General features: G+C 28.4%; 1 protein-coding gene across 5 annotated transcripts in view; it reads right to left on the reverse strand.

Annotated features, from left to right (window-relative positions):
• Window positions 1-22,855, reverse strand: part of LOC100206550 (retinal-specific phospholipid-transporting ATPase ABCA4) — a 160,905-nt gene extending 138,050 nt beyond the window's left edge. For 2 of the 5 annotated variants that reach the window (XR_010637485.1, XM_065792801.1), the window contains exons 1-6: window positions 22,683-22,852; window positions 22,382-22,452; window positions 22,203-22,305; window positions 21,957-22,089; window positions 1,420-1,577; window positions 431-537 (exon numbers count right to left, since the gene is read on the reverse strand). Coding sequence is in view for 4 of the 5 variants with exons in the window: in XM_065792801.1 (XP_065648873.1) it covers window positions 431-537; window positions 1,420-1,577; window positions 21,957-22,089; window positions 22,203-22,305; window positions 22,382-22,450 (570 nt within the window). In the remaining variant the exon portion in view is untranslated. The other 3 variants (XM_065792798.1, XM_065792799.1, XM_065792800.1) reach the window with 3 other exon arrangements.
• Window positions 22,856-24,939: the final 2,084 nt, after the last annotated feature.

Here is a 24,939-nt window from a genome sequence, read left to right on the forward strand (position 1 = left end):
AAAATGCTTTGAATACCAATTAACATTAATTTGAACATTAGCTGATAATAACTTAGTAATACAACTAAAGAATAGTTTTTTCAAATTTAGAAAAACATAATTTAAATAATCCTTTACTTTGGTATGCTTAATTTAGTTATAAATATTATATTTTTACTTTGAATATTTATAACTATATTTATTTAATTTTATTATTTATTTGTATTTTTAAATTTATATTGTAGCAAGTTATTAATTTTTTTTATAAAATTTTATAGTAGTATATACTTAAATAACTTTCTAATTATATATATATATATATATATATATATATATATATATATATATATATATATATATATATATATATATATATATATATATATATATATATATATATATATATATATATATATATATATATAAACTTGACCAATAAAAAAATTTTTACCATAACTTTACTTTGTAATAATCCATTTACTGTATTGTTTTTGAATTTACCAAGTAACTCTATAGATTTGTTCTTTTGAAGAGCATTCAGAAATATTCTTACAATCTCTAAATACAAAATATAAGTAAATTATTTTTTCTATAGAAGAACATTGAGACTTTTTTTCACACTTTCTAAATACAAAAAAAAAATTCAATTAACTAGTTTAGCTGGCAAGTTTAAGCTTTACAATTTAGGTGAATCTTTTTTAAGCAAACTTTTTAGCAAATGAGCAAATTTGTTAATAAAAGACCAAAATTATTAAGTGATATTAAGTGTTAATACTGTTAATTAAAAACACGATAACCAGTTAATTTAAAACTTTAATTTTGTCATTGTGTCAAAAAAATGAAATGTTTTGTTAATATTTTTATATCCGTTTAGATGTAAAAATGTAAATAAAACATGAAGAAAAAGATGCATTCAATAGTTATACTCAATTACTGAATGCAGTACAGCAAAATTGAGTAGAGCATAGTAGTTAAGTACAGTTGAGTAGATTCTACAATTGCATTTAATAGTTGTACTTATCTAATCAATTTCACTAAAATCTGGAAACTAAACTAATAATGCAAATTTATTATAAACAAGCTAAAGTGTACTGCAAAGATAAAAAAAAATAATAAAAAAAAATTAATGAAAATTTTTAATAAAAAGCCTTTACAAGTTGACTATTTTTATTGATTATTGAAAAAACATTTTGTCCAACAATTAAATTTTGGCAATTTTAAATAAATAATAAATATTTAGTAAAAAATATTTATTCAAGAACTGTTAAACATAATGTTATGTAGTTTTATTTGAGTTGCATTCATATCTTTTTAGATCTTACAAATTAATTTAATGAGCATGCAAACAAGAAATTAAATGTTGCGTTAGCGCTTTAGCTAAAACTCAATTAAAACCAGAAAATTTTGAAAATTTTTTATAACAGTAAAAAAAAAAAATACCTTCACTATTAAAATCATTATGAATACGATTGTAAGCCAGTGAAATATTCACATAAAGCATATGGAGTTTCTGATCATTCTGTAATGCATTTTGGATATTCTGGAAAACTGATGCATTTGTAATAATAGGCTCAATTTCATGAACAAGTTTATATAAACTATAAATAAATATATTATTAATATAAATAAAAGTGTTTGATTGGTAGATAAAGCATATCAATGTAACACAATTAGTATTAGTAACACAATTAGTATTAATTTATTTCTTTGAAATATAAAAAAAGCCTTTCTTTTAAATAATAATCAAGTAAATTTATTGACACATATTAAAAAGTTTATTGACAAGGCCCAAAATATTAAAGTTACATTAAATAACATTATAGTTATATTAATATATTAATTTTAATTAAAAAATAAGAGTGTGAAAATGAACTATATATAGGCGTTACTAATTTCAATAAATGCAACATGAATATTAAAGCTATGAAACAAGTTGAAAAAAAAACAGGAATAAATTTACTAAGATTTCACTTAGATCAGAGTTGCTTAAGAGTCCCAAAAAAAACTTTTATTAATATATGACACAAAAATGTGTTCCAAAATCTTAGAGAAATTGTAACTAGAGTGATTGGATAATAATTAGCGGAACCAGAGATGTCTCCATTCTTATTTTTTTCACAACAGGAGAAATAAGAGCAACAAAAATTATGATTAATAGTCTAAAAAAATGTCAAACAAGAAACAACAAAAGTGTGCAGCACTAACAGGATGCACGTGGATAGACACATAGTGCTGTGTTATTAACACTTTGGTTCATCGTTCGATTCTTTGCCGTTTAACTTTATGATTTAAAACTTTTTTTACACAGAAAACTTAATATTTTTTTAATGTCTAATCAAAAAAAGTTTGATTAGAAAAACATTAATTGTGTAGCAAAAAATATGGAGGAAAAGCGTAATGATAATATTATAAAATAATTAGTGCTTGCATAAAGATAATGCTTCAACTGAAGTCCAAATTGGTCAACTGCTATTTTTGTTGTTGTTGTTGTTGTTGTTGTTGTTGTTGTTGTTATCAGTTTTTATCAGAAAAGTGACTGACGCTTGGCAGATAGAGAAGGTCCAACTACATTTACAATGCATTTTTTGACCTTGTCTAGAAGAGAAATAGTATTAGAGAAACCAGCTAAGGTTACTGTTGTTTTATACGGATATGCCAACAGTATTGCGTACAGGGGCGAACAAGAGATTTGTAGAGGTAGAGAGTGAAATCAAAAATAGGAAAATGGCTAGTACGATAAAGTCAAGCAACCCAAGCAGATGCTAACTTGGCAACAGATTGTGTTTATGGGTTCCAGGAGATGTCAGGATATTAAAAAGGCCAAATGTCGCAAAAAAATAGAATAGTGTCGCATATGAATTTAATGAATCGTGTCCAAAACAAAAAAAAAAAGAATAGTGTTGCAAATGAATTTAATGAATAGTGTCGAAAACAAAAAAAAGGAATAGTGTCGCAAATAGTAAAAACGAAATAGTGCCGCAAATAAATAATTTCAGCAATTGCACACTCGTTTTCCTTATCTTTATAGCAAATGGTTTTTGCAGAGAAAAAAAAATAATGAAAGAAAAGATTGCTACCAAAACCCAAACCCTCAGTCGATGTAGCGGCACTCCTTTGCAGCAGCAGGCTATAAGATAGTTGGTGTGTATATTGAAGCCTCCGGCAGCAAGCTATTTCGGTACGACTTCAGACATGTTATCTAAACACACATTTATAGTTATTCTTTTATTTTTGTTACTATTCATTAAACTCCTTTTTTTTCCTATTTTTTACTAGACATTATTCCTTTTTTCTATTTTTGACACTATTCATTAAATTCATTTGCGACACTATTCCTTTTTTTTTGTTTTCCACACTATTCAATAAATTCATTTTCGACACTATTCATTAAATTTATTTGCGACACTTCCTTTTTCTGTTATTCGACAATCAATAATGCGACAGTTTGCGACACTATTTCTTTTTTACATTTTCGACAATCAATTTTGCGACAATAAGTATTTGCGACAATCAAAGTTTTGCGACACTATTCCACCACACCAAAGATTCTAGATATAGAGGACTTTTTTTATAAATTGAAAATTGTACCCTTCCATTTTGAAATATCCGTGTCCTCTGGCCATGAGTTGTGAATTATAATCCAAAAGACGTAAAGTAGAGCAAGAGGCTTGCAATTTATCAATGTAGGAATGTCAACAATATTGAAATAGTTATTTGCAGTAGTGTGAGTTTTGTTGGAGTTAAAATTCACAAGCAACCTTATGGAGAGATCAGCACGTCAGACTTTATAGAAAGCTTTTATTATAGGGTTCCCATATCACTGGATTTCCCTGGAGATCTTCGGATTTTAATGAAAAAAATAAATCTTGGGGGATTTTAGAAAAAAACATGAAGTCTCTTTTTGGAGGTTTCTATAAAAATTCGATAGTAAATACCTAAATTTTTAGTATATATATAGAATTAAAAATGAAGAAATTTTTAAATGTAAAATGCTTTTAGTCACTTTACTAATTTATTGAGAATGCTCAAACAGCACACATTTTCTTCTCTGGATAACATAATATGTAAAAATGTGCATATACATTTACTTGCGAAAACAAAAGTAACATTAAGGTTCAGGCATGGTCGGGAAGCGGGAGCTATCGCTCTCGATAACTGATCACGGGGAAAATATTTAGTTGCGAAAAACTGGCCAGTTTTTTAAGTTGTTTGGAGAACATTTCAAAATACAAAAAAAAACGCAAAAAAGATTAATAAGACCGATGAGAGACAATTACAAAAAAAAAAACTAGAAAAAGAAAATAACTTTTAGCGCGATAAAACTGAAAGCAAAATAAACTACGTTTAGAACAAATATTTTTGAAACATCACTCTTTTATAATTTTTTTATAAAATTAAGCGACATTTTTTCTATAAAACAACATTTTTCGATTGTTTAATAAGGAAACAAATGTTCTTTTATTTATTAAAGAGTTTGATATGATTTTTATTTATATACTCGAGTCTTATTTCCAGTGCTGGATTAAGAAGGGTTGGGGTAAATTAAGGCCTCCAGTATAAAAATAGCCCCGACCCCGAAAAGTCTAACAAGATTCTAATAAAACTAACGCTAGCTTTAGTTTTATTTAAGGTGGTACTATCCCGTAAAAATTAAAACAGTCAATTTATTTAATTTTGAAGCAATTTTTTTTTTAAACTATGTGCATTAAAAAATTATTTAGAGTAAATATAATAAAAAGTATTAGTATACTTGAAAACATGCTGAGTCAGCAAAAAATATACAATTTTAACTACATTTTTAAACAAGGATTTCTCATGAAATAGTCATTGTGTGAAGCTAAAATTTTGCAAAAAGGTTAACAACATGTTGATTGAGGGATTTGACCAGAATCACCATCAGAACTTTTACAGAATCAAAATGGCTGCACTTTAAAAAATAATTTTTATGTAAAATTTGTGCTGCTAATGTCAATATCTCGACAACAGCTAACTATGAAAGTCTCTTTTTAGTGAAATCCCTTCACAGTAACCTGATGAACAATCTGTGAAAATTTTAGCCATAATCTTCAAGTAGTTCAAAAGATATTCTTGTTCAAAGTTTAAAAATCTGTTAACAGAGAAAACGCAAGAAAACAAAACAAAACAACTTTAACAATATATATCTTTAAAAATTTCCAGACACATAGGAGTCATCCTTGCTAAATCCTTTTTTTATACCTCTCAATTTTTTTCTTCTTGATTTTGTCACTTCTTTTTCCTTCCTTTCCATATGAATGACGCGATTTTTGTCTTTTTTAATTGCACAGAGCAGGAAATATTTTCCACAATGAAATCCAAGTTGCATAAATGTTTCTTTATGGGAAACGTAACCTCCATTAAAAGATATAACTGCAGAGAAAACAGCTAACTCTAAAACATTTTTTAAAACAAAATGTGTTTTGGGGCATTTTTCCCAGATTATTTGATTAAAAGACTCATTAGGATTTTGGGTATAACTGTGTAAACATTTTGACAAAAGATTGTCCGAACTAAGGTGTAATAGGTCTTTTATAGCAACTGGTAAGTTTAACTTGTTTTTATAAGTGCATTGTCCTGTAATCTTATCCCTTTGCCATTTGCACCAGCTAGTATTGGTTCTGGGACAAAATTGATGACACGTAGCTGCATCACCTTCGCAGCAGTGCCATAAAACTGCAAGTACAGCTTTTTTCATCGGGTAGAGTTTATCATTCTGACGAATAGCCATACCAAAGTAATTCTGCATTAAGTTAATACTTGCATCAGTTAGTCTTCCTTTACCTGAGAGAGTTTTACTGTCATTCAACTTTTCTTTTTTTTTTTATTGCACGTAAATTCCGAAGTCTTGTTCCAAGTCTCTTTTGAACATGACCGAGACAATCTAGTTTTTCTGGTATCAACGTTTCTCCATAAGGTCTTGCTTCCCTTATTTTGCTATATGCTTTAGTGTCCCCATCTCCTATGTAATGACTGTACCTTAAGTTAAACTTACTTAATGAAGAACAAAAAATTGAAATAGCACCAGCGGACTCCATAGCACCAGATGATTCGTGATGATTAATTGCACACTTATGTCTTGTTTTCCATAGTTCATAACCAGCTGATCCTTTTTTTTTTCACCAAATCTCACAAAATTTACAAAATTTTGACATAGTGTATTAGTCTAAGACCTTTTTATTATCCTTTGAAATTGCAGATACCACGCCATTCAGGGATGAATAACCCCTTTTTTGCCATGTTCCATCAATAGAAATATGACAGTCAACAATATCATTGCTACACGCATTGATGTTAATCATTTGACGCTTTTCATGAGCAGCTTTTTGGGTACTTTTTTCAGCAGATTTTTCATATGCACAATAAAGAGTCTTATTAATTTTTTTATAAATAGTAAATGCAATAGAAAATGGCATATTCATCATTGTTGTAAATGTTTCAATTCCAGCATGACCTTTGCCTATCTCGCGAAAAGCCATAACTGTGCGATAGTTAATTTCATGTGCTTTTTTAACAGTTTTACTTTTTTGTAAAGGTATATATTGAGGAGATGTATAAGAAAATCTGCATGCTGAACAAACACTACATTTTATACATAATTTAGATCAAAACCCTTTGTGTTCATTTTTATTATGTGTAAGCTTAACAGGTGAGCTACACTCAGAACAGTGCGAGAACTCCTCAAATAAATCTTTCATAATGCCAAAATGTATAAATATAAAAAAATTAAGGTCGTTAGATGTCTGTTTGTTTTTAGCTGAACTGCCAATACAATTAACTGCTTTGTTCAACTTTTTAGCACTTGTACTATTAGTACTACTAAACATATTTGAATAAGAAGCACTTTCAGGTGAAATGTTTTGTTGATCAGACATTTTATGTTGATTTCCATGAAAATAGTTTCTTTTTATTCTTTTGCTATTTTTTTTTATTTCCCATCTAAGAATAAAGCAGTAAAATGTGAAAAATAAATGCAATAAATTCAATAAAATAATCATAACAAGCTGTTATTGATACATTGTTATAAATTCACTTCCTTCTCACTATACAATTTAATTTAATATTATTAATGAAATTAACGTATTTGGAAAGTTGATATAAAGCAAAGGAGATATATATGAAATGTAGAATAATAATAGAAATTAATTGTTTGATGAAATTTATGGAAAGTTAGCCCAAAAGTAAGCATTTTTTGTTGTTGCTATGCGGTTGCTAAGGGCTTCTTATTGAGATCATATTACCAAATTAACATTTTCTGTCACTAAATTACTTAAAAACATAGTAAAACTGTACATTTTTGAAATCTACAATGATTCTTTTTTTCAAATATAGAAAAAAAAAATCTGAAAATTTTGAAATTTGTCGGGCTAGTACCACCTTAAGCTAAATTATTTTATAAATAAACAAGTTAATTTTTTTGAATAACAATTTTATGTTTCGCGTGAAAATATTAACATATTTGAAACAATTCTTCTTAGTAAGATGAACAAATAAATAATTAAATTATTGAGTTAGTGTTTAAATTAACTGGATAGAAATCAATTAAAGAGGTTAAAAAAACTTTATGAAGAGGAATATATATATATATATATCTATATATATATATATATATATATATATATATATATATATATATATATATATATATATATATATATATATATATATATATATATATATATATATATATATATATATATATATATACCCAAGTATATATATATATATATATATATATATACCCAAGTATATATATATATACCCAAGTATATATATATATATATACCCAAGTATATATATATATATATATATATATATATATATATATATATATATATATATATATATATATATATATATATACTTGGGTGATTCATATTTGACGAATTTTTGAAAATCAAGTTGGTCCTACCTGGAATGGTTGCCCACCAATATAAAAATAATTTTAAGCCCAAAAATTTTAATATTACGTGACTTTAGAGGTCCCCACTAGTCAAATTTGTGTATAAAAACATAGCAAACTTCAGGGGTCTGGCGGGGACCTTTAAAATCAACACGGAAAGCCAACTTTTCTTCTATATGGTATATTTTAGACTACTTATTTATAATAGGGTAGGACCAAAAAGAAATACGGTGGTATTTATGTCACATGATGTGGAGAAAGAGGCGAAAAAACCGGGTTTTTTTTACATAAAATGATGCATTACTATGTATAACTGACGCTGATTTATTCTTCATATTTAGGCCAAATTTTTAAAATTAATATTAGAACTAAGCATTAATAATGTTTATATAAAAGGGGTATGTCAATAGCTACCCGCCCCCCTTACCTTATTATTGGAGATTTATACCCCCTCTGTCCCTTCTTCGTTGGAAGGAGGGGGGATTTTATAATATGATTTTTTAAATAATATGATTTTGTAAATCATATTATTTAAAATTACTTTATTTTCTTTAGAAAAAAAGACAATATAAACATTGAATTATGATAACATTTTGATTCCTGAATATTTTGGAATATTTGTTCGTTTCCGCAGTTTTATAAACTAACATATTGTCGTATTTGCGGTAGACATATTGTCGTAATTTTACATTCTGTGTGTGTATGTGGTGTATCCATAACAATCTACAAAAGGTATACTATCTGCGGTTATATACAAAATTATTATTGTAAAATACATGTGACTTAAACAAAGAATGAATATCAACTGTTTTCTTTAATCAAATTACTGCTAAGAAACCAAGATGCCGAGATCGACAAGACTTAAAACAAGGGCATATTTTTTTGAAGAAGAGGATCTTAAAGAAAATCTTCCAGAAATAATGTTTTCAATAAATATTTGAAACATCCACAGTTAGTACACAGTGTTGAACAGTTTTCTCAGAGAGATGATTTTACTACAGAGCTTCAGTTTTCCTCAGAAACCAGTGATATAAATACCAGCATAGACTCAGATTGTTCGTTTGATTTCGATCAGCCAGGTCCGAGTAATGACACGCCACAGTTAACCAAGGATTTTTTAAACGATATTGCCATGACTTCAGTTTCCAAAAAATATTTCTTCCAGAGATTTGCTGCATGTGTGTACAGATTTGGTTGTTAATTCAGGTGGAAATGTTGAAGACTTTTTACTGTCTCAATCTACTATTTGGCAGGCACAAAAGAAAACCATCCAGCAAAATGCTGCAAAGCTCAAAATAGGGGTTAAAAAAGCTGCTAAGAAAGCACTTTTTTCCATAATAGCTCACTTTGATGGAAAAATTATGGAAGATATTACTAATGGGAAAAAAGAATTATAGGGAGTTATTGGAACTTACCCTGATGTATCTGTATCCTAAAACATTTTTCAAAGTTCGAGCTCCAGGCTGTGTTTCTCATGCTAGGTTCATGTCAAAAGCCATTTACTACTTGAAGATTCAAATATTGAGTACACATCTGCCCTATGATTTGACTGCTGCCCAAAATAAAGAGTTGAAGACAATGGCAGAATTTATCTCGATTTTCTATTCTGTCTGGTTTCTGAGAACCTCATTGCCCTCAGCGGCACCATTTCAGGATGTTAAAGTCTATTGGCAAATGGTGCAGTACAAAGAATATGTAGAGAAACGCGACTCTGGTTCCAAGAGAGTTCTAAACGGAATTGAAAGTACAATGATGTCAATGAAGAGACACACCTGGTACTTAGATGAAACTTTGGTTCCACTTCCTTTCCTAGATCCTACCCTTCCTGATGTGGAGAAAGAAAACATCGCAAAAACATTACTCTCCACACCAGTTCCTGATCATTTTCATCATTCAGAGAAGTCAAACTTGATAAACGAGTTAAAATTTAAACAAGAAGTGCCACCAGGACTTGCTCCATTAATTGGAGAGAACTCTTGGTTCATCTTCAGTTTATTAAACCTGAAAAGAATGGAGGATAAACTTTGGTTAAACTGTCCTGCTCCAATGTGGTGCTATGTTGACCAGTTCAAAACATTCTCCAATTTTGTAAGTAAATTTGAAGTAGTGAACGATTGTTCTGAAAGGGCAGTAAAACTTGTATTAGAGTTTGTGAACAATGTTCAAAATGAGGATGATCGTCAAGAACTTATACTAGCTGTGCAGCAAAGACGAGATCACCTCCGTGGGTCAGAAACCAAGAAAGAGTTGCAGGTAGCGTATGAAGCAATAGGAAAGCAGAGAAAAAAATAACATGGTTTATATACTATATTTATGTATTGCATTATATTATATTATATTTACATATCATGATTTTAATATTTATATTGCCAAATGATGTTTTTTTTTGCTAAAGAAAATAAAGTGATTTTAAATAATATGATTTATAATAAAATTTAAATAACTTCGCCTCCCCCCTTCCTTCCAATGAAGAAGAGATAGAGGGGATACGTATATGGATACGTATATATATATACGTATATCTATACATATATATCTATATATATATATATATATATATATATGTATATATATATATATATATATGTATATATATATATATATATATATATATATATATATATATATATATATATATATATATATATATATATATATATATATATATGTATATATATGCATGTGTATATACAGCGGTGGCCAAAAATTAAAGACCACTCATTTTTTAGTTGCTTTCTTAATCTTTAAATTAAAATTAAGAAGATTCTAATTGACATATTAAATATCTTTTGTAATATCTTGTTAATTAAAACATACGGATTAAAGTGGTATAATTTTTTTAATCTAATTCTAATTAAATAGCGTTTAACTTGTTAAAAAACTGATGAGTACTTATAAATCTTCTTTAAATAAATTGGACAAAATTTAACGACCACTTTCAAATCTTTAATTTGCACTTATTAAAAATAATAATCCATTATTTTTTTTAACTGTCTTAATTGCTTATTACGTTGGCTATAAAATAAAATGTCGAAACCTGAGTTTCGATATCAAATAAACGTTTATTTTTTGAATTGCAATAAGGATATAAAAGTATTGCAAAAATGCGTGCAAAGATCGAAGAAAAAGATAGATACGCGGCTCTTGTATTAAAAAAAGAAGGCTATAGCATCAGACAAATAGCAGAAAAGCTCGGAAGGTCATTATTAACATAATTCAACGATACAAAGAGACCCGGTCAATTAATGATCGTCATAGGACAATCATTAATTGACCGGGAAAAAAGGAAAACATTTTTAGATAAACTAAGGAAAACATTTTTATTTTTTTGTTGTATTTTATATTTATTATAAAAGAATTTATAACTTTTTTACAAAATAATGTTAAAAAATTAAAAAACTGACTAGTAAAAAATATAAATGGGAAAAAAAATTGGACAAAATTTTAAGACCAGTTTCAAAAATATTTCAAAAAGCAATAAAAAAATAATTTAGAAACGTGTTGTTCCTCCATTTGTTTTCAAGCACTCTTGTACTCGTTCTGGCATTGAATTCATAAAAGTTTTGATTACTTCATCAGGCACATTTTTCAAATGATGAGAGGTAGAAGATTTCAAATCTTCCAAATTGTAAAGTTGTTCTTTACCAAGCTTGTGATCAAGCCACAACCTTTCTCTATTGGATTCAAGTCTGGACTATTGGCAGGCCATCGAAGCACTTGAATTTTACTAGAATGCTAGGATTAAGCGAGGTTTCCAAAATTTCGATGTACCTTTCTTTGTTGAGTCTACCATCGAATAAATGAAAATCGCCAACTCCACAGACACTCATACAGGCCCAAATGCCTATTGAACCACTGCCTTGTTTTGTTCGTTTCAAAATGCATGATTCATCGAATCGTTCGCTTGGAAGTCTACGCAACATTAAGCAACCTTTTCTGTTGTCTACCTCAACGTTCATTTCATCACTAAAGACCACACGGCTCCATTGATCTGTTGACCAACTTTTATGTAGTTTGCACCACTCTTTCCTGGCAAATTTTTGTTTTTTATTTAAGCGTGGTTTTTTTGCAGGAGCACGCCATAAATAATTTAAATTGTGGAGGACCCTTCGCACAGTTCTAGGGCTTGCTTTCAGACCATTTGACAGTGTCCATTTCGTAGACAAGTCTGTAGATGATGCTTGTCTGTTTTCTTTCATTAATCTCACTAACGAGCGAACATCACGGTCATTTGAAATTTTATTGCGTCCAGTCCTATGACGATCATTAACTGACCGGGTCTCTTTGTATCGTTGAATTATGTTAATAATGAAAGAGTGAGACCTTCCGAGCTTTTCTGCTATTTGTCTGATGCTATAGCCTTTTTCTTTTAATACAAGAGCCGCGTATCTGTCTTTTTCTTCGATCTTTGCACGCAATTTTGCAATATTTTTATATCCTTATTGCAATTCAAAAAATAAACGTTTATTTGATATCGAAACTCAGGTTTTGACATTTTATTTTATAGCCAACGTAATAAGCAATTAAGACAGTTAAAAAATTATTGTAATATTATTTTTAATAAGTGCAAATTAAATGGTCGTTAAATTTTGTCCAATTTATTTAAAGAAGATTTAAAAGTACTCATCAGTTTTTTAATAAGTTAAACGCTATTTAATTAGAATTAGATTAAAAAAATTATACCACTTTAATCCGTATGTTTTAATTAACAAGATATTAAAAAAAAAAATTAATATGTCAATTAGAATCTTCTTAATTTTAATTTAAAGATTAAGAAACCAACTAAAAAATGAGTGGTCTTTAATTTTTGGCCACCGCTGTATATGTATGTATGTATATATATATATATATATATATATATATATATATATATATATATATATATATATATATATATATATATATATATATATATATATATATATATATATATATATATATATATATATATATATATATATATATATATATATATATATATATATATATATATATATATATACATATATAAACATATATATATATATATATATATATATATATATATATATGTATGTATATATATATATATATATATATATATATATATATATATATATATATATATATATATATATATATATATATATATATATATATATATATATATATATATATATATATAGCGCGAGTTACTTAGTATTCATGTTTGTGTTTAGTGACCAGAAACTTCTTTTATGTTTATTTCATAATTAGTTTTATTAACTTCGATGATTCTTCACCATTTCATTGAAATCGCAATTATTGTTGAAAGTCTTTTTGTTTACAAAACAAATATAAAAATTGCTTTAAAACATTACATTAGAATAAAAAACAGATACACAAAATTACATTTTCATAAATAATACATACTTTTTAAATAAAAAATAAGAATATACTTATAAGAAATCAATACTACATAATAAACTTTCAAAATTTTGACTATCTAAAAAATATATATTTAAAACATTTATTTTTGTAAACAAATAATATTAGTTTTAAAGATTTTCGGCTTTGCAAATGTGGCTCCGAGAATGAGCCATAGTATTAAAGTATTAGTTCGTTTGATAATACATTCTTAAAACAATTTATGCTGTAATAAAACAACAAATTTCGAATTTCGAAATTCGAATTTCGAAAACAACAAAATTTCGAATTTTTAAAACAATTCAGCAAAAAACTCTAGAACTTAGCAAATTTCGCTTAGTCAGCGTATTTTTTGAACCAATAGAAGTAGATTGTTAGTAGATTACCGCTTGCAGATACTTTGTAATTGTTTTTACAAATGTGAGAGTTCCTCCATTAGGCATAGGCTGTAGGGTTTGTTTTCAAAAGATCTTTCTTTGAAAAGCAACCTTTGCAGAACCTGCACATTTGTTCGACATCTAAAAACTTTCCACTGTCCATTGATAACGCAGAAAAGACACCGTTTAATGATGAAAAGCCTCTTCTCTGCCAAGCACCGTCACATGACACACCAATATCTAAAACTTCATCATTAGTAGCATGTTTACGCAATTCTGCTACTGCATTAAACATGGTATCTTCAGCAACTTTTTGTGTAATAGCACCTATTTTCACAGCTAACTTATCATAATTATTTTGAGCCATTGGTTGTGGCATATTCATTAAAGTAACGAATATTTTTATACCAGAATATCCCTGTCCAAGTGCACGCATTGTGTATATTGATCTACAATTAATATCATATCATCTGTTACATTGTTTTGAAGTATAAAACTCATTTTCATATTTGCAGTTAAAGCACTTGATAAGTAACTTTGAGGCAAGTCCTTTTTTGCCTTGCATTTTTTCGGACAATGACAAGGATGAACACTCGCCACATTGAGGACATGCTAAAGCACTAAATATATCAGATGATATAGAGCAATCTATAATTCTATATCCAGATATTTTCATTCTTGTAAAAGCTCTGGAACATTTAATCGGCTATACCTTCTTCGCAGATACAGATGTAGAAAATAAATTTAATCCAGATTCGTTATTTATAGAGTTATTATTGACAGTTGTAGTATTTGAATCAATCAAAATTGTTACAGGAGGATTATCATTTAACTCCATTTCAATATTTTCTTTGTTAAGATTGTTAAATTTCTTCCCTAAGAAAACTCTTCTCTTTTTTTTAATTATTGTTCTTGATTTTATTCTAAACGCTTTACTCATTTTTTTGAAAAATTAAGAAAATTGATAACTTTAAAAGCTTCAGAATAACAGAAAATTGTAATCTGACTTGACAAACCAGACTTTTTTCGCTTGCTGGATAAGTAAAGAAGCCAAACCAAGCATTTTACTGCAGCCATTTAAAAATGCGCATTGATTATTAGGATTTTTAATAAGGTGCTACATCGTTGCTATGGGCGTTGCAGTAGTATAAATTTTGAGGTACCTTAAAAAAATGCTGAACTTGGAGGGTTTAATGATTAAAATCAGTAAACAAACAAATAATTTTGAATTCTGCATACATTAAAATGCATAAATAAGTAAAAATATTTTTTATAAAATTTGGGTACATTTAGAGGGGGTTTCCCCCTTAAGGTTATAAAGTATTTTGGTTATTACTACAAAAGACATTGTTCCTTAAATTTAAAGTTTAACGTTTAACTTAAAGTAATAGAAGCTAAATTGATTACAATTTCAAATCCAAATCAAAACGTAAAAAAGTAAAAGTATAGCTGCACTTTCAATGATGTCCCAAAAAAAATGTTTTTTAGTTTTAAGAAAGGAGAAAATGATTGTGAAACCGAATTTGCCTTACTTGAAGATTTGAACAAATTTGCTTATTTTAACCTTATTTATCTAATGTATCTTACAATGATAAATAGGTCAAAGGTTACGCAAGTTGACCTATTAGTAGTTTCAATACCAAGAGGTATTGCTTTTATTAGATGAAACTGGACAATATTCCAATTTGGGGTAAGGTTAAAGTCTCAATTTTATTTGTAAATGAAAAATCTTCTTTTTAAGTTTCATGCAGTTTTATTTTATAAGTTTATTGCGTTCCAAGCCACAATGCCTCAACTGAGTGATTGTTTTCGCTTATTGCAGGTCAACGGACAAAAAAAAAGGAAACTTCACTACTATTATTATATTATTACTATTATTATAAAAATATAAAATAATTAAACTCATGCAAAAACTTCAATATTTATTTTAATCTAAGGAACTTGATGATTATAAAAATGCTTTTTTTTTAAATATTTTTCATTATTACGAATAGGCGAATATTTACGCTAATCAACGACATCAACTTCTGCACAATGTCTTTGGAAATTTTTTTCCCTTCCAATGTCTACTCTCTTATCAAATCTTTAGCTGTACTTATTGTTTTTCCATTCTTGCCCAAATATCCTTTTCCAATTCCCCAAAATTTCTCAATGGGACGGAACTGTGGGCAGTTTGGTGGGTTCAAGCTTTTTGGTATGAATTGGATGTCTCTCGAATTGTACCACTCTACAGTCTTCTTAGAATAATGACTAGAAGCAAGATCAGGCCAAAACCAACAGGGGAATTAAATGACTTTGATAAAATGGCAAAAGTCTGGTTTGCAAGCATTCCTTGATGTAAACATCCGAGTTTAAAGTTGACAATGTGAAAGAAGCTCAAGATCTCAAACCGCAGCTTTTTATTGCTTGCCACAAGAGAAATTTCTTACCAAACTTATCCGATGGTTTATACTTGAACTTGTTGCTGAAACATCTACGAACAATTGAAGTGTAAATTTTGGACCTAGGAGGTGTTTGAAGTCACATTTGATGTACGTTTCGTCATCCATAATTATGCAGCCATTAAATTTTGTAAGCACGTCATCATAAAGTTTTTGAGCTCTAGGTTTAGCTGTCAGTGATTGCTTATCTGATCGATTTGGTTATTTAATGGCTCGATAAGAATTGAAATTTTTAAATTTCTTAACTTTCCTAACAAAAAGCTCTGAAACTTTATATCTTTTGGCTTGTTCTCTGATCGATAAGCCGGGATTTTGCGTGAATGATCGTCGAATACAAACTTATGCTTTCTTATTCTTAAGGCCACTCTTTCTTCCAGATCCTTGTGCTCGTTCGATAGATAGAGAGTGTTTGCATTATTTAATGACCATATAAACAGTAGATTTGCTGGATTAAGATTGTTTAGCCATTGAAAATAGCGACGCAGAAGGATTTTGTAGATTGTTGCGCAAAATTTTTTTTCGTTTTTCTTTCTATTTCAATGACAATTTAGTTAAGAAAAATATTTTGTTTCGTTAGTTGGTGTTTTTAATTAATATTATCATTACTTAACGTAATTATGCAAAAAAAAAATTTTAATGTGTTAGTGACAAGTTTTAAAAAGAAAGTCATTGTTCTGAATTTAACAATCGCATGCTTACAAAAATGAAAACATTTTTTTCTTTAAGGATAAAAACATGTTGATTAGTTTCACATCCACTCTGTTGCTATTCGAACAATGCACCCATCTGAGTAACGGTGATCTATACTGACTTTTTAAAATTTTTTCTGAAAAGACAAGAGCTTTTCAGAAAAAATTTTAAAAACTAAAGTTTATTCATTGAATAAGGATCTAAAAAACTTTTTTATCTCTTGTAATTTTAGTTTGTAAATGTTTTACATGCAGATCAGACATCTTGTTTTAAACACCAGCAGATAACTAAAGATATGACATAGCTTAATATTTAGATCCAGATCAAACATTGCGTTTCATACATCAGCAGGTTACTAAAGACTTTGATATTTACATTTTATGACTAAATTGATCTAATCACATGAAGTTTTCTCATTAAGTATTGATGAACTTATGGCTAAGCTAATTAACAAGTGCTCTCTCGTTTTCCTGCTTACTAAAAAAGGATTTATGGTTCCAATTTTAAAATGCTCTAAAGATTGCTTTTAAATCTCTGGCTATACCCCAGTCTTCTAATTATTATTAGCATGATCTTTAAGTAAGAAACTTCTAGTCTTGAATTCAACTCACTGATAATTAATACAGGTCTCTCTCGCTTTACTGCTGACTTTTTAACAACCCTAACAGAAAAATACTTTCATGCATTCTATTCTAGCAGAAAGATTCTTTCATGAATTCCATTCAAGGACAATACTCACCTTCATTTTCGGTAACTTCACAGATACCAAATGGTTTGATCCTTGGTCATGCTTTGTTTCTCGTTTAAAATAATAATGTTCCTGATAACCATGCTGTATCATGGATTTATTTATTAATGACATAAGAACATACACCAGTTTTAGCTAAAGCTCATCACTTTTGATCGCTTCAAACAGACAGAATATCTTAAATGTGATTTCTTTCATGTGACTATTTAGAGCTTGCAGTGGCTGGTTTTAATAATACATTTTACTTTTTAGACGAGTTTTAAGCTGCCACCCCTGTGCCTCTATTACAGTGTTATAATGTTGCAACTCTATATCTTTTCTACAAATACTACCAAGGTTGCTATGTAAGCTTTTAACGGGTGGTTACTAAAAATTCGGACTAACTTTAACTGAACTTTAAATGCCACAAGCTAAATCTTTTTTTTTCATGCTTATATTCATTTTAAAGCTTATTTAATTCTCTGTAAATTAATTTACTTGTTTTTAGATGATTAATAATAATTAAGAAAATAATGATGGCCAAGCAAGAAGAGGTAAGAAAACGGATTTATGAGTTCTATTTAAATAATAAATTGCAAGGTAAAAAGTTCACAGTAGCTCACTTCAATGCTGAAAAATTCCAAGAAGCACTATCTATGATATAATCAAACGTGTTGAGAATGATTCTGGGCACAAAAGAGTGCAAGGAAGTGGTTGTGTGGTAAAAATCATGACCCCTAAGGTTATCAAGCGCCTAAAAACCATATTTGATCACATTGACCGAGTTTCGATGAGGCAAGCTGTTCGAAAATATGGATGCAGTCATTCACATATTATTAAAACTCTTGCCAAGTGCACTGACATCAAAAGTTATACAAAACAGGGTATGCCTCATCGACAAGAGAACCAGAATCAGCGAATCAAAACCAGCATTGATCGTCTTTATCGTGATTTTAAAAGAAAATCGGTCATCCTTGACGACGAGTCTTACTTTACGCTGTCACACTCAACAATTAATGGAAACAGCACCTACTACTCTAGCAACGGAGACAAGACTCCACTAAGTTTTAAATATTGCAAAAAGCGCAAGTTCGAACCCAAGGTGCTTGTCTGGCCGGCCGCTTCTGATAAAGGTATTTCAAAGTCATTTTTTGTCCCCAGCGGCCTTGCAGTCAATAAAGCCAGCTATGAAATTAATTGTATAAAGAGAAGATTAGTGCCGTTCATCAACGCTCATCATGTCAATGGTAAATATATATTTTGGCCGTCCTGGCGTCATCGCATTATGCCAAAACCGTGACCAACTGCTATGAGACTCATAACATCAATTCTATCGAAAAAGTTGACAATCCGCCAGCCGTACCGGAGTGACGTCCAATAGAAGACATTTGGGCTATTTTGAAAAAAAAAGTATATGAGAGTAACTGGCAAGCAAAAGACGTGAAGCAACTACAAACCAGAATAAAGCTTTGCCTGAAAAAAATTGAGCTTAACCTTGTATTTTCACTTTTTGGGTCAACTCGTGTTAGAGTTGGCCGAATCCGAAGAAACAGACTGGTTGAAAACAAACTTAATTAAAATAAATAAATAACTAAAAACTCTTTTTAATGATAGTTTCATTTAATCTCTACCATAAAAACAATGGGAGTAATTGCCCATGAAAGTTTGTCCAGATTTTTAGTAACCACCTGTTATCTTTTATTTTATCATCTTAATCTTTTATGACTCGTGATACAGCAAAGCTGCTTCCACTTTCACTCAATCTTTTATGTTTAAAAAATTTTCATGTATTTAGTTTTTTTTCTCAAACATTAATGCTTTGAAATCCACACCCGTCTTCATGCTTTTCTGACAGTTATTTTAAGTTAACAATTATCTAAGTATTCAATCGCTTTTTTAGGTCTTTAATTTTTTTGTTTTGTTTTTTGTAAACTCCTGACTTAAATAATGGTTGCTAGCAACATTATTTTTGGGAGTAAGTTATTGAGTATTTTAAAAATGAATTATACAATTCAGGGGCGGATACAGCATTTTTTGGTGCTTAAAATACTTCCAGACATTGAGCAAACTCTAAACATTTATACCTATGTCAAATAAGGATGCTTTGCAAAATATTGTGATGATTGGAGCCTGAGAAACAAAAAAGCTCTAAAATTTTTATCATAACTGCCCTAAACGTGAAAGCAACAAGATAAATATTTTTAAATATATTATATTACAATATTTAATTAAACAATTAAATATCACATATAATATAACATATTTAAAAATAAATATATATAATTAGTTTTGCAATAAATCAATTAATTTAGTTTTTAATTAAGTTTATTTTTGATATGGGAAAAAGAATTTTAAAGAATTTTCCTAATCGCATATAGAAATTAGAAATTTCTATATGCGATTAGGAAAACTTCATGAAAAAAAAACTTAACCGCAATGGCTTTATAAAATAAAATAATAATATCAGAAAAAATCGATTGCAAAAGTTGTGTTTTAATATCTAATAAAAGGATTGGGTTTTAAAAATTCCTTTTTAATTTTACTTGTTTTTTATAAATTTTTTTTTTTTTTTTCAAACTTTAAAAACAGCATTCACCTAAGCTTAAAAGCAAAAACCAATCAAAATTAATCGAAGGCCAATCTTTAACTTTGTGTTGCCAAATGTTCCTAATACCAAATGTGTTTTAAATGTTCGCTATATTTGGTGAATTTTATTTTTGTTTTTAATATTTTAATTTATTTAATATACCAAAACTGCTTTAAATTTGCAAAAATTAAAAAATATATTTAACTTGCAAAATGTTTTAATAAAAGGTATTAGTTAAAGCAAACTTTTTTTAATATTTATAGTGTTCGATTTTCAAAATGAAGGTTCTTCAATTTTTTAACTTTACAATTAAATATAGAATAAAAAAAGTCAAAAAAATTGAAATTTTGATATTGATTGAAACTTCAAATACTTGATATTTGCAGCTGATTTTATTTAATCGTTCTAAATAACCTTTATACTTTCTAAATATCAGTAATATTAATTTTAAAAAGAAAGGCATTTGGATGGCATTTTATACTGAAAGTTGATTTTTAAATATTTATAATAGAAGAATTTAATACATTTTTAAAATTAACATTAAGATTATTATATTAACATTATTGGATCTACTATCTTTGGAGAACAGAAGGGGTGATTTGATACAAATGTTCAAACATTTGAAAGGGTACGATATCATAAATTTTTACACAAAACCCGAAATGCTAGATAACGGATATAAAACTAAAGGTCACAGTAGTAAACTGAGATATACAGGAAATATAAAACGACATAATTTCTTTACCAATAGAGCAGTAAACGACTGGAACATTCTTAAACAAGAAACAATAGTCGCAGCCAGTATCAACCAATTCAAAAACAAACTAGATAAACATTTTAAATATTACCTTTTATTATGTTTGTATGTTTATTTGTTACAGCTGTTACATTTACAAACTCTACATAGTTTGGGCTAATCACTCTTCAAGCGTACATCACTATTGTATTATTATATATATTAAATAAAAGCCACGCTGTTGGAAATAAAACTGCAGTTCTCCGTTTGAGATTTCCAAAAGGGTTTCTATATATTACGCCCTCCCCAAAATGAGGGGGTTGTAAACTTCACATGGTCAAAACATTCGAACACGAAAAAATTATTAAATAAAATTATAAAACCTTTCGATGAACTTAATTTTAGTGTAGTATGCTAGAAATATTTTTTATTCGGTGTGGGGGAGCACACCTTTATGGGTATTTTTGTTCTCCAAGATTAGAGTTAAATGTCATACCTGAAACATCAATAAATCCTGTCTACGGGCCTGAAATGTGTATAACAAAATAAATAACTAAAATGAAAAACCACTTTTAATGAAAAATAGTAATTGGTTATTAATAGAAATAAAAAGAAAACAAAAAAAAAAATTTTGTTTGCTCGATTGCCAAAAATGCATTTTGCAACCACGAAAGGCTTACTTTTATGGAACCATCGAGTTTAATTGATGCGTTCGTTAGATTTAATGACATTCATAATAGCGCACTGCAAAATTATGCAACCGAGTAAAATATTTTATTCCTAGTCAAAAGATTCATTTGTCAAAAAGTTTTTTCGTTTACCATTATTTAAGTTTGTTAAAAATAATAAAATTATATTTTAATCGCTTTCTTTCATCTAAACACTGCGTGATAAGTTATCTTGTTAAAAAAAACCTTTAAGCATCAAATAAAATTTAAAATGGTTTTTATCAGGATTTATTGACTTTTCTTTAGTATTTGAAAATAAAATAAACTGTTTTAGTTTTTTAATATTATGAACATTATGATCATTTCATTAAAATCCAAATTAATAAAATATTACGGTCTGGACACCAAAGTAAGTTGCAAAAATATAACGTAAATTAAATTGTCTTACTTTGACTGAGTGAAGCTTGGTATCTTTTGTGGTTTGTCAAATACTTTACTGGACTCGTAATGGCAAAAAAGTGATTGGATAAAAGGTAAAATGCCAGCAGACGGAAGCGCTCTCGGAAAAAAGTAAACATTTCCTATAAATATGTGAATAAAATATTTTGACATTAAAAGCTTATATTAACAAAGTAAACATTTATAATGAATATTATTCTAAAGTTTCTATAATATTGTTTTAAACCAAAGATACCTTTAGGGTCGTTCGGCTCAAACTTTTCAGGTCTAGTTATACGTGTTCCAAGTAATATTAAAAAAATTGTAAGAGGCCATAAAATTTCAACGATGTTACGAAACTAAAAAAAAAGTAACAATTATTTGGTAAACATATTCAACTATAAAATGTTGGTGTTATATAAATTTTAGCATTACCAATGATCTTTTTCTTATTATCAAGTTTTTCCATATAACCAAGCAAACTTTTGACCAAAAAAAACGCATTTCTGTTAAGTAAAGTTTAAAATGTATTTGATCTAATAAAAAATATATCTAAAAAGATAAAAAAATTACAAGAATGTCTAAACTTATTTTAAAGATTTGTTTTGAAGTATATCATTACCGCAATGTTGCCTGACGTACTATTTTGAAAATTCATTTTGTATAACCTTTATTTAATTAATAATAGTTTATCTAATCTTTTAAAAGAAAGTTTAAAATAAAAACACTATGGAACCTTATTAAAAGATGCTTTGCGACTGCTTGCAAGTTTTGTAATATCGTCTACCATTACTCTGGAAAAAAAAAAGTATTGAGAAACATACAAAAACATATACATTCAATTTGAGTGCATATTTTTAAGTTGATAGTCCGTAATCCACTTAGCGAACTTTTTTTAATCGTTATGACGCCGCACGACGAAAGTGAAGCACAAATTATAAAACAAAAAGAAAATACTTACTCATAATTAACTCAGAACACGTTTTGACGTCAATATGTATTGCTTCATCTTGTGCTTTGCATTATATGCATATTTTGTCTTTACTTAATTTTCTGCTAAACATTTGTTTATTTGTTTTTATTTATTTATTTAGTATGTAGTTTCCTTTTTTGTTTGTGTTCCTTTTGCATTGCTATATAATGACGATTAGAAATGTTTCTAATCGTCATTATATAGCAATGCTATTTATGTTGCTTAATGCCCATTTTTTAAATTTTAAATCCAGCAGTTTATTTGGCGTTATCTAGAAATGTATAAGTATGAACACTTTTAAATTTGTAACAGTTATTCGTTATATATTCGTTCATAAATACGTTTGGCCAAAAAATAGGGAACTTTTTTAAAGTCATATTTTTATCCTTCTTGCATAATTTTGTTTTGCTATCGAATAGACAAATTAACAATGATTCTATTAACCCTTAAAGAACGGGGAAAAAGTTACGTTAAGGACGGGTGGGTTATTAAACTACCCCAACTAAAAATATAGGTTTTTATTCAAAATATGTTGAACTTTTAAATTTAAAATGCGTGCTTTCAAGAAAAATATCATTTTTTTTCAATGTTTTTTAAGTCAAAGTGATATTTGATACAATTTATACTAATAAAAACAAAATAAATCTTTTAAATAAGGCAACTATTGCAAACAATTTTGCTATGAGTCTTGCAAACAGAATGACTACATGATGCTTATTGCAGACGGGTTTTTCTGTCGTGAACACGAGAACACATATAGCATCTTTCTATGTGTTGCTCTTGAATTACTTGACCTTGATTAGGTTATTTTATGCAATTACTTGGCAAAGATTATTATTTGCAACTATTTGTGGAAGATTGTTATTTGTATTAAATTTTTTAATAAGACTTTTTGATATATTTTTTTAAAATTCACGTCTTCTATGAGAAGCCCCATTTTTATGATTTGGGTGAATTGACAAGAATAAAATCAAAGCATTATATGCTGCAATATCCAAAATATTACAAAACATAATTAATGGCCATCGGTTACTCTCTCAGCGACCTGAAAAACAGCTCTAACGTATTAACTCCACCTTTTTATTTGCTGTAATCTAGAATAACACGTGGTTTTCATTAAGGTTCATAACAATGTCATTACTGTGATGGAAGATTGATAATAATATTATTGCTTTTTTAACTTAGGTACAACGGAAACTATAGTAGAGTTATTTTAAAAATCAAAAATGCACGTGCATCGTCCTAACGATGCACGTGCAAGATTGTTTGTAATAAAAAATCAGCTGTTATGTGTCTACCATTTTCATTTAAGTGATCAGATAGTTCAAGAATCACTTATGTACCTTGTCCAACATCACATACTCCATTTACTCTACCCATATACGGTTAAAAGTTTAGACAGTAAGAGGTTTCAGCATCACTTAATATCCATATCTTTATTCCATACTCTCCTGGCTTTGTAGGTATAAACATCTTAAATGGACAACGTCCCCAAAATGTAACTAGTTGCTCATTGACAGTAAGATATTCACTTGGATTGTAGTTGCTCTTACATTTAGTAATAATCATTTCTATTATATTTCTTAAAAGTGGAAATTTGTCTTCAAAAAATCTTTGATTTCTTGTTTCTCTCATTAAATCGAATGCATAGTTGCAAGTTAACAAATCGATCTCTTTGCATTGAAGCCGAAAATATTGGGATGCCATCTAATCTACTTCAAAGCTCTTTTATGCTTTGGTTTTTAGAATGGAACACTCCAGCTAGGAGAAGAACTCCAATAAATTCATAAAGCTTATTTACTGTTGTGTCAACCGATCCTTCTAGTCTTATTCTACGAGCTTCAACATTAGTGCAGTTGAAAATAATTCTAATCAATTTTGGTGTTTTAAAGAGTTTAAAGGTTGTATCCACAATTTGGCCGCAAACCTGAGCTGCAAATCTTGTTGGGCCAGTTGGTTTTCGAAAAATATTAAGCGCACGTGGCTGAGCATCTATAACTGGAAGTTTACTCCAAATATT

Source organism: Hydra vulgaris, chromosome 03 (genome assembly GCF_038396675.1).
Source record: "Hydra vulgaris chromosome 03, alternate assembly HydraT2T_AEP".
Lineage (NCBI taxonomy): Eukaryota > Metazoa > Cnidaria > Hydrozoa > Anthoathecata > Hydridae > Hydra > Hydra vulgaris.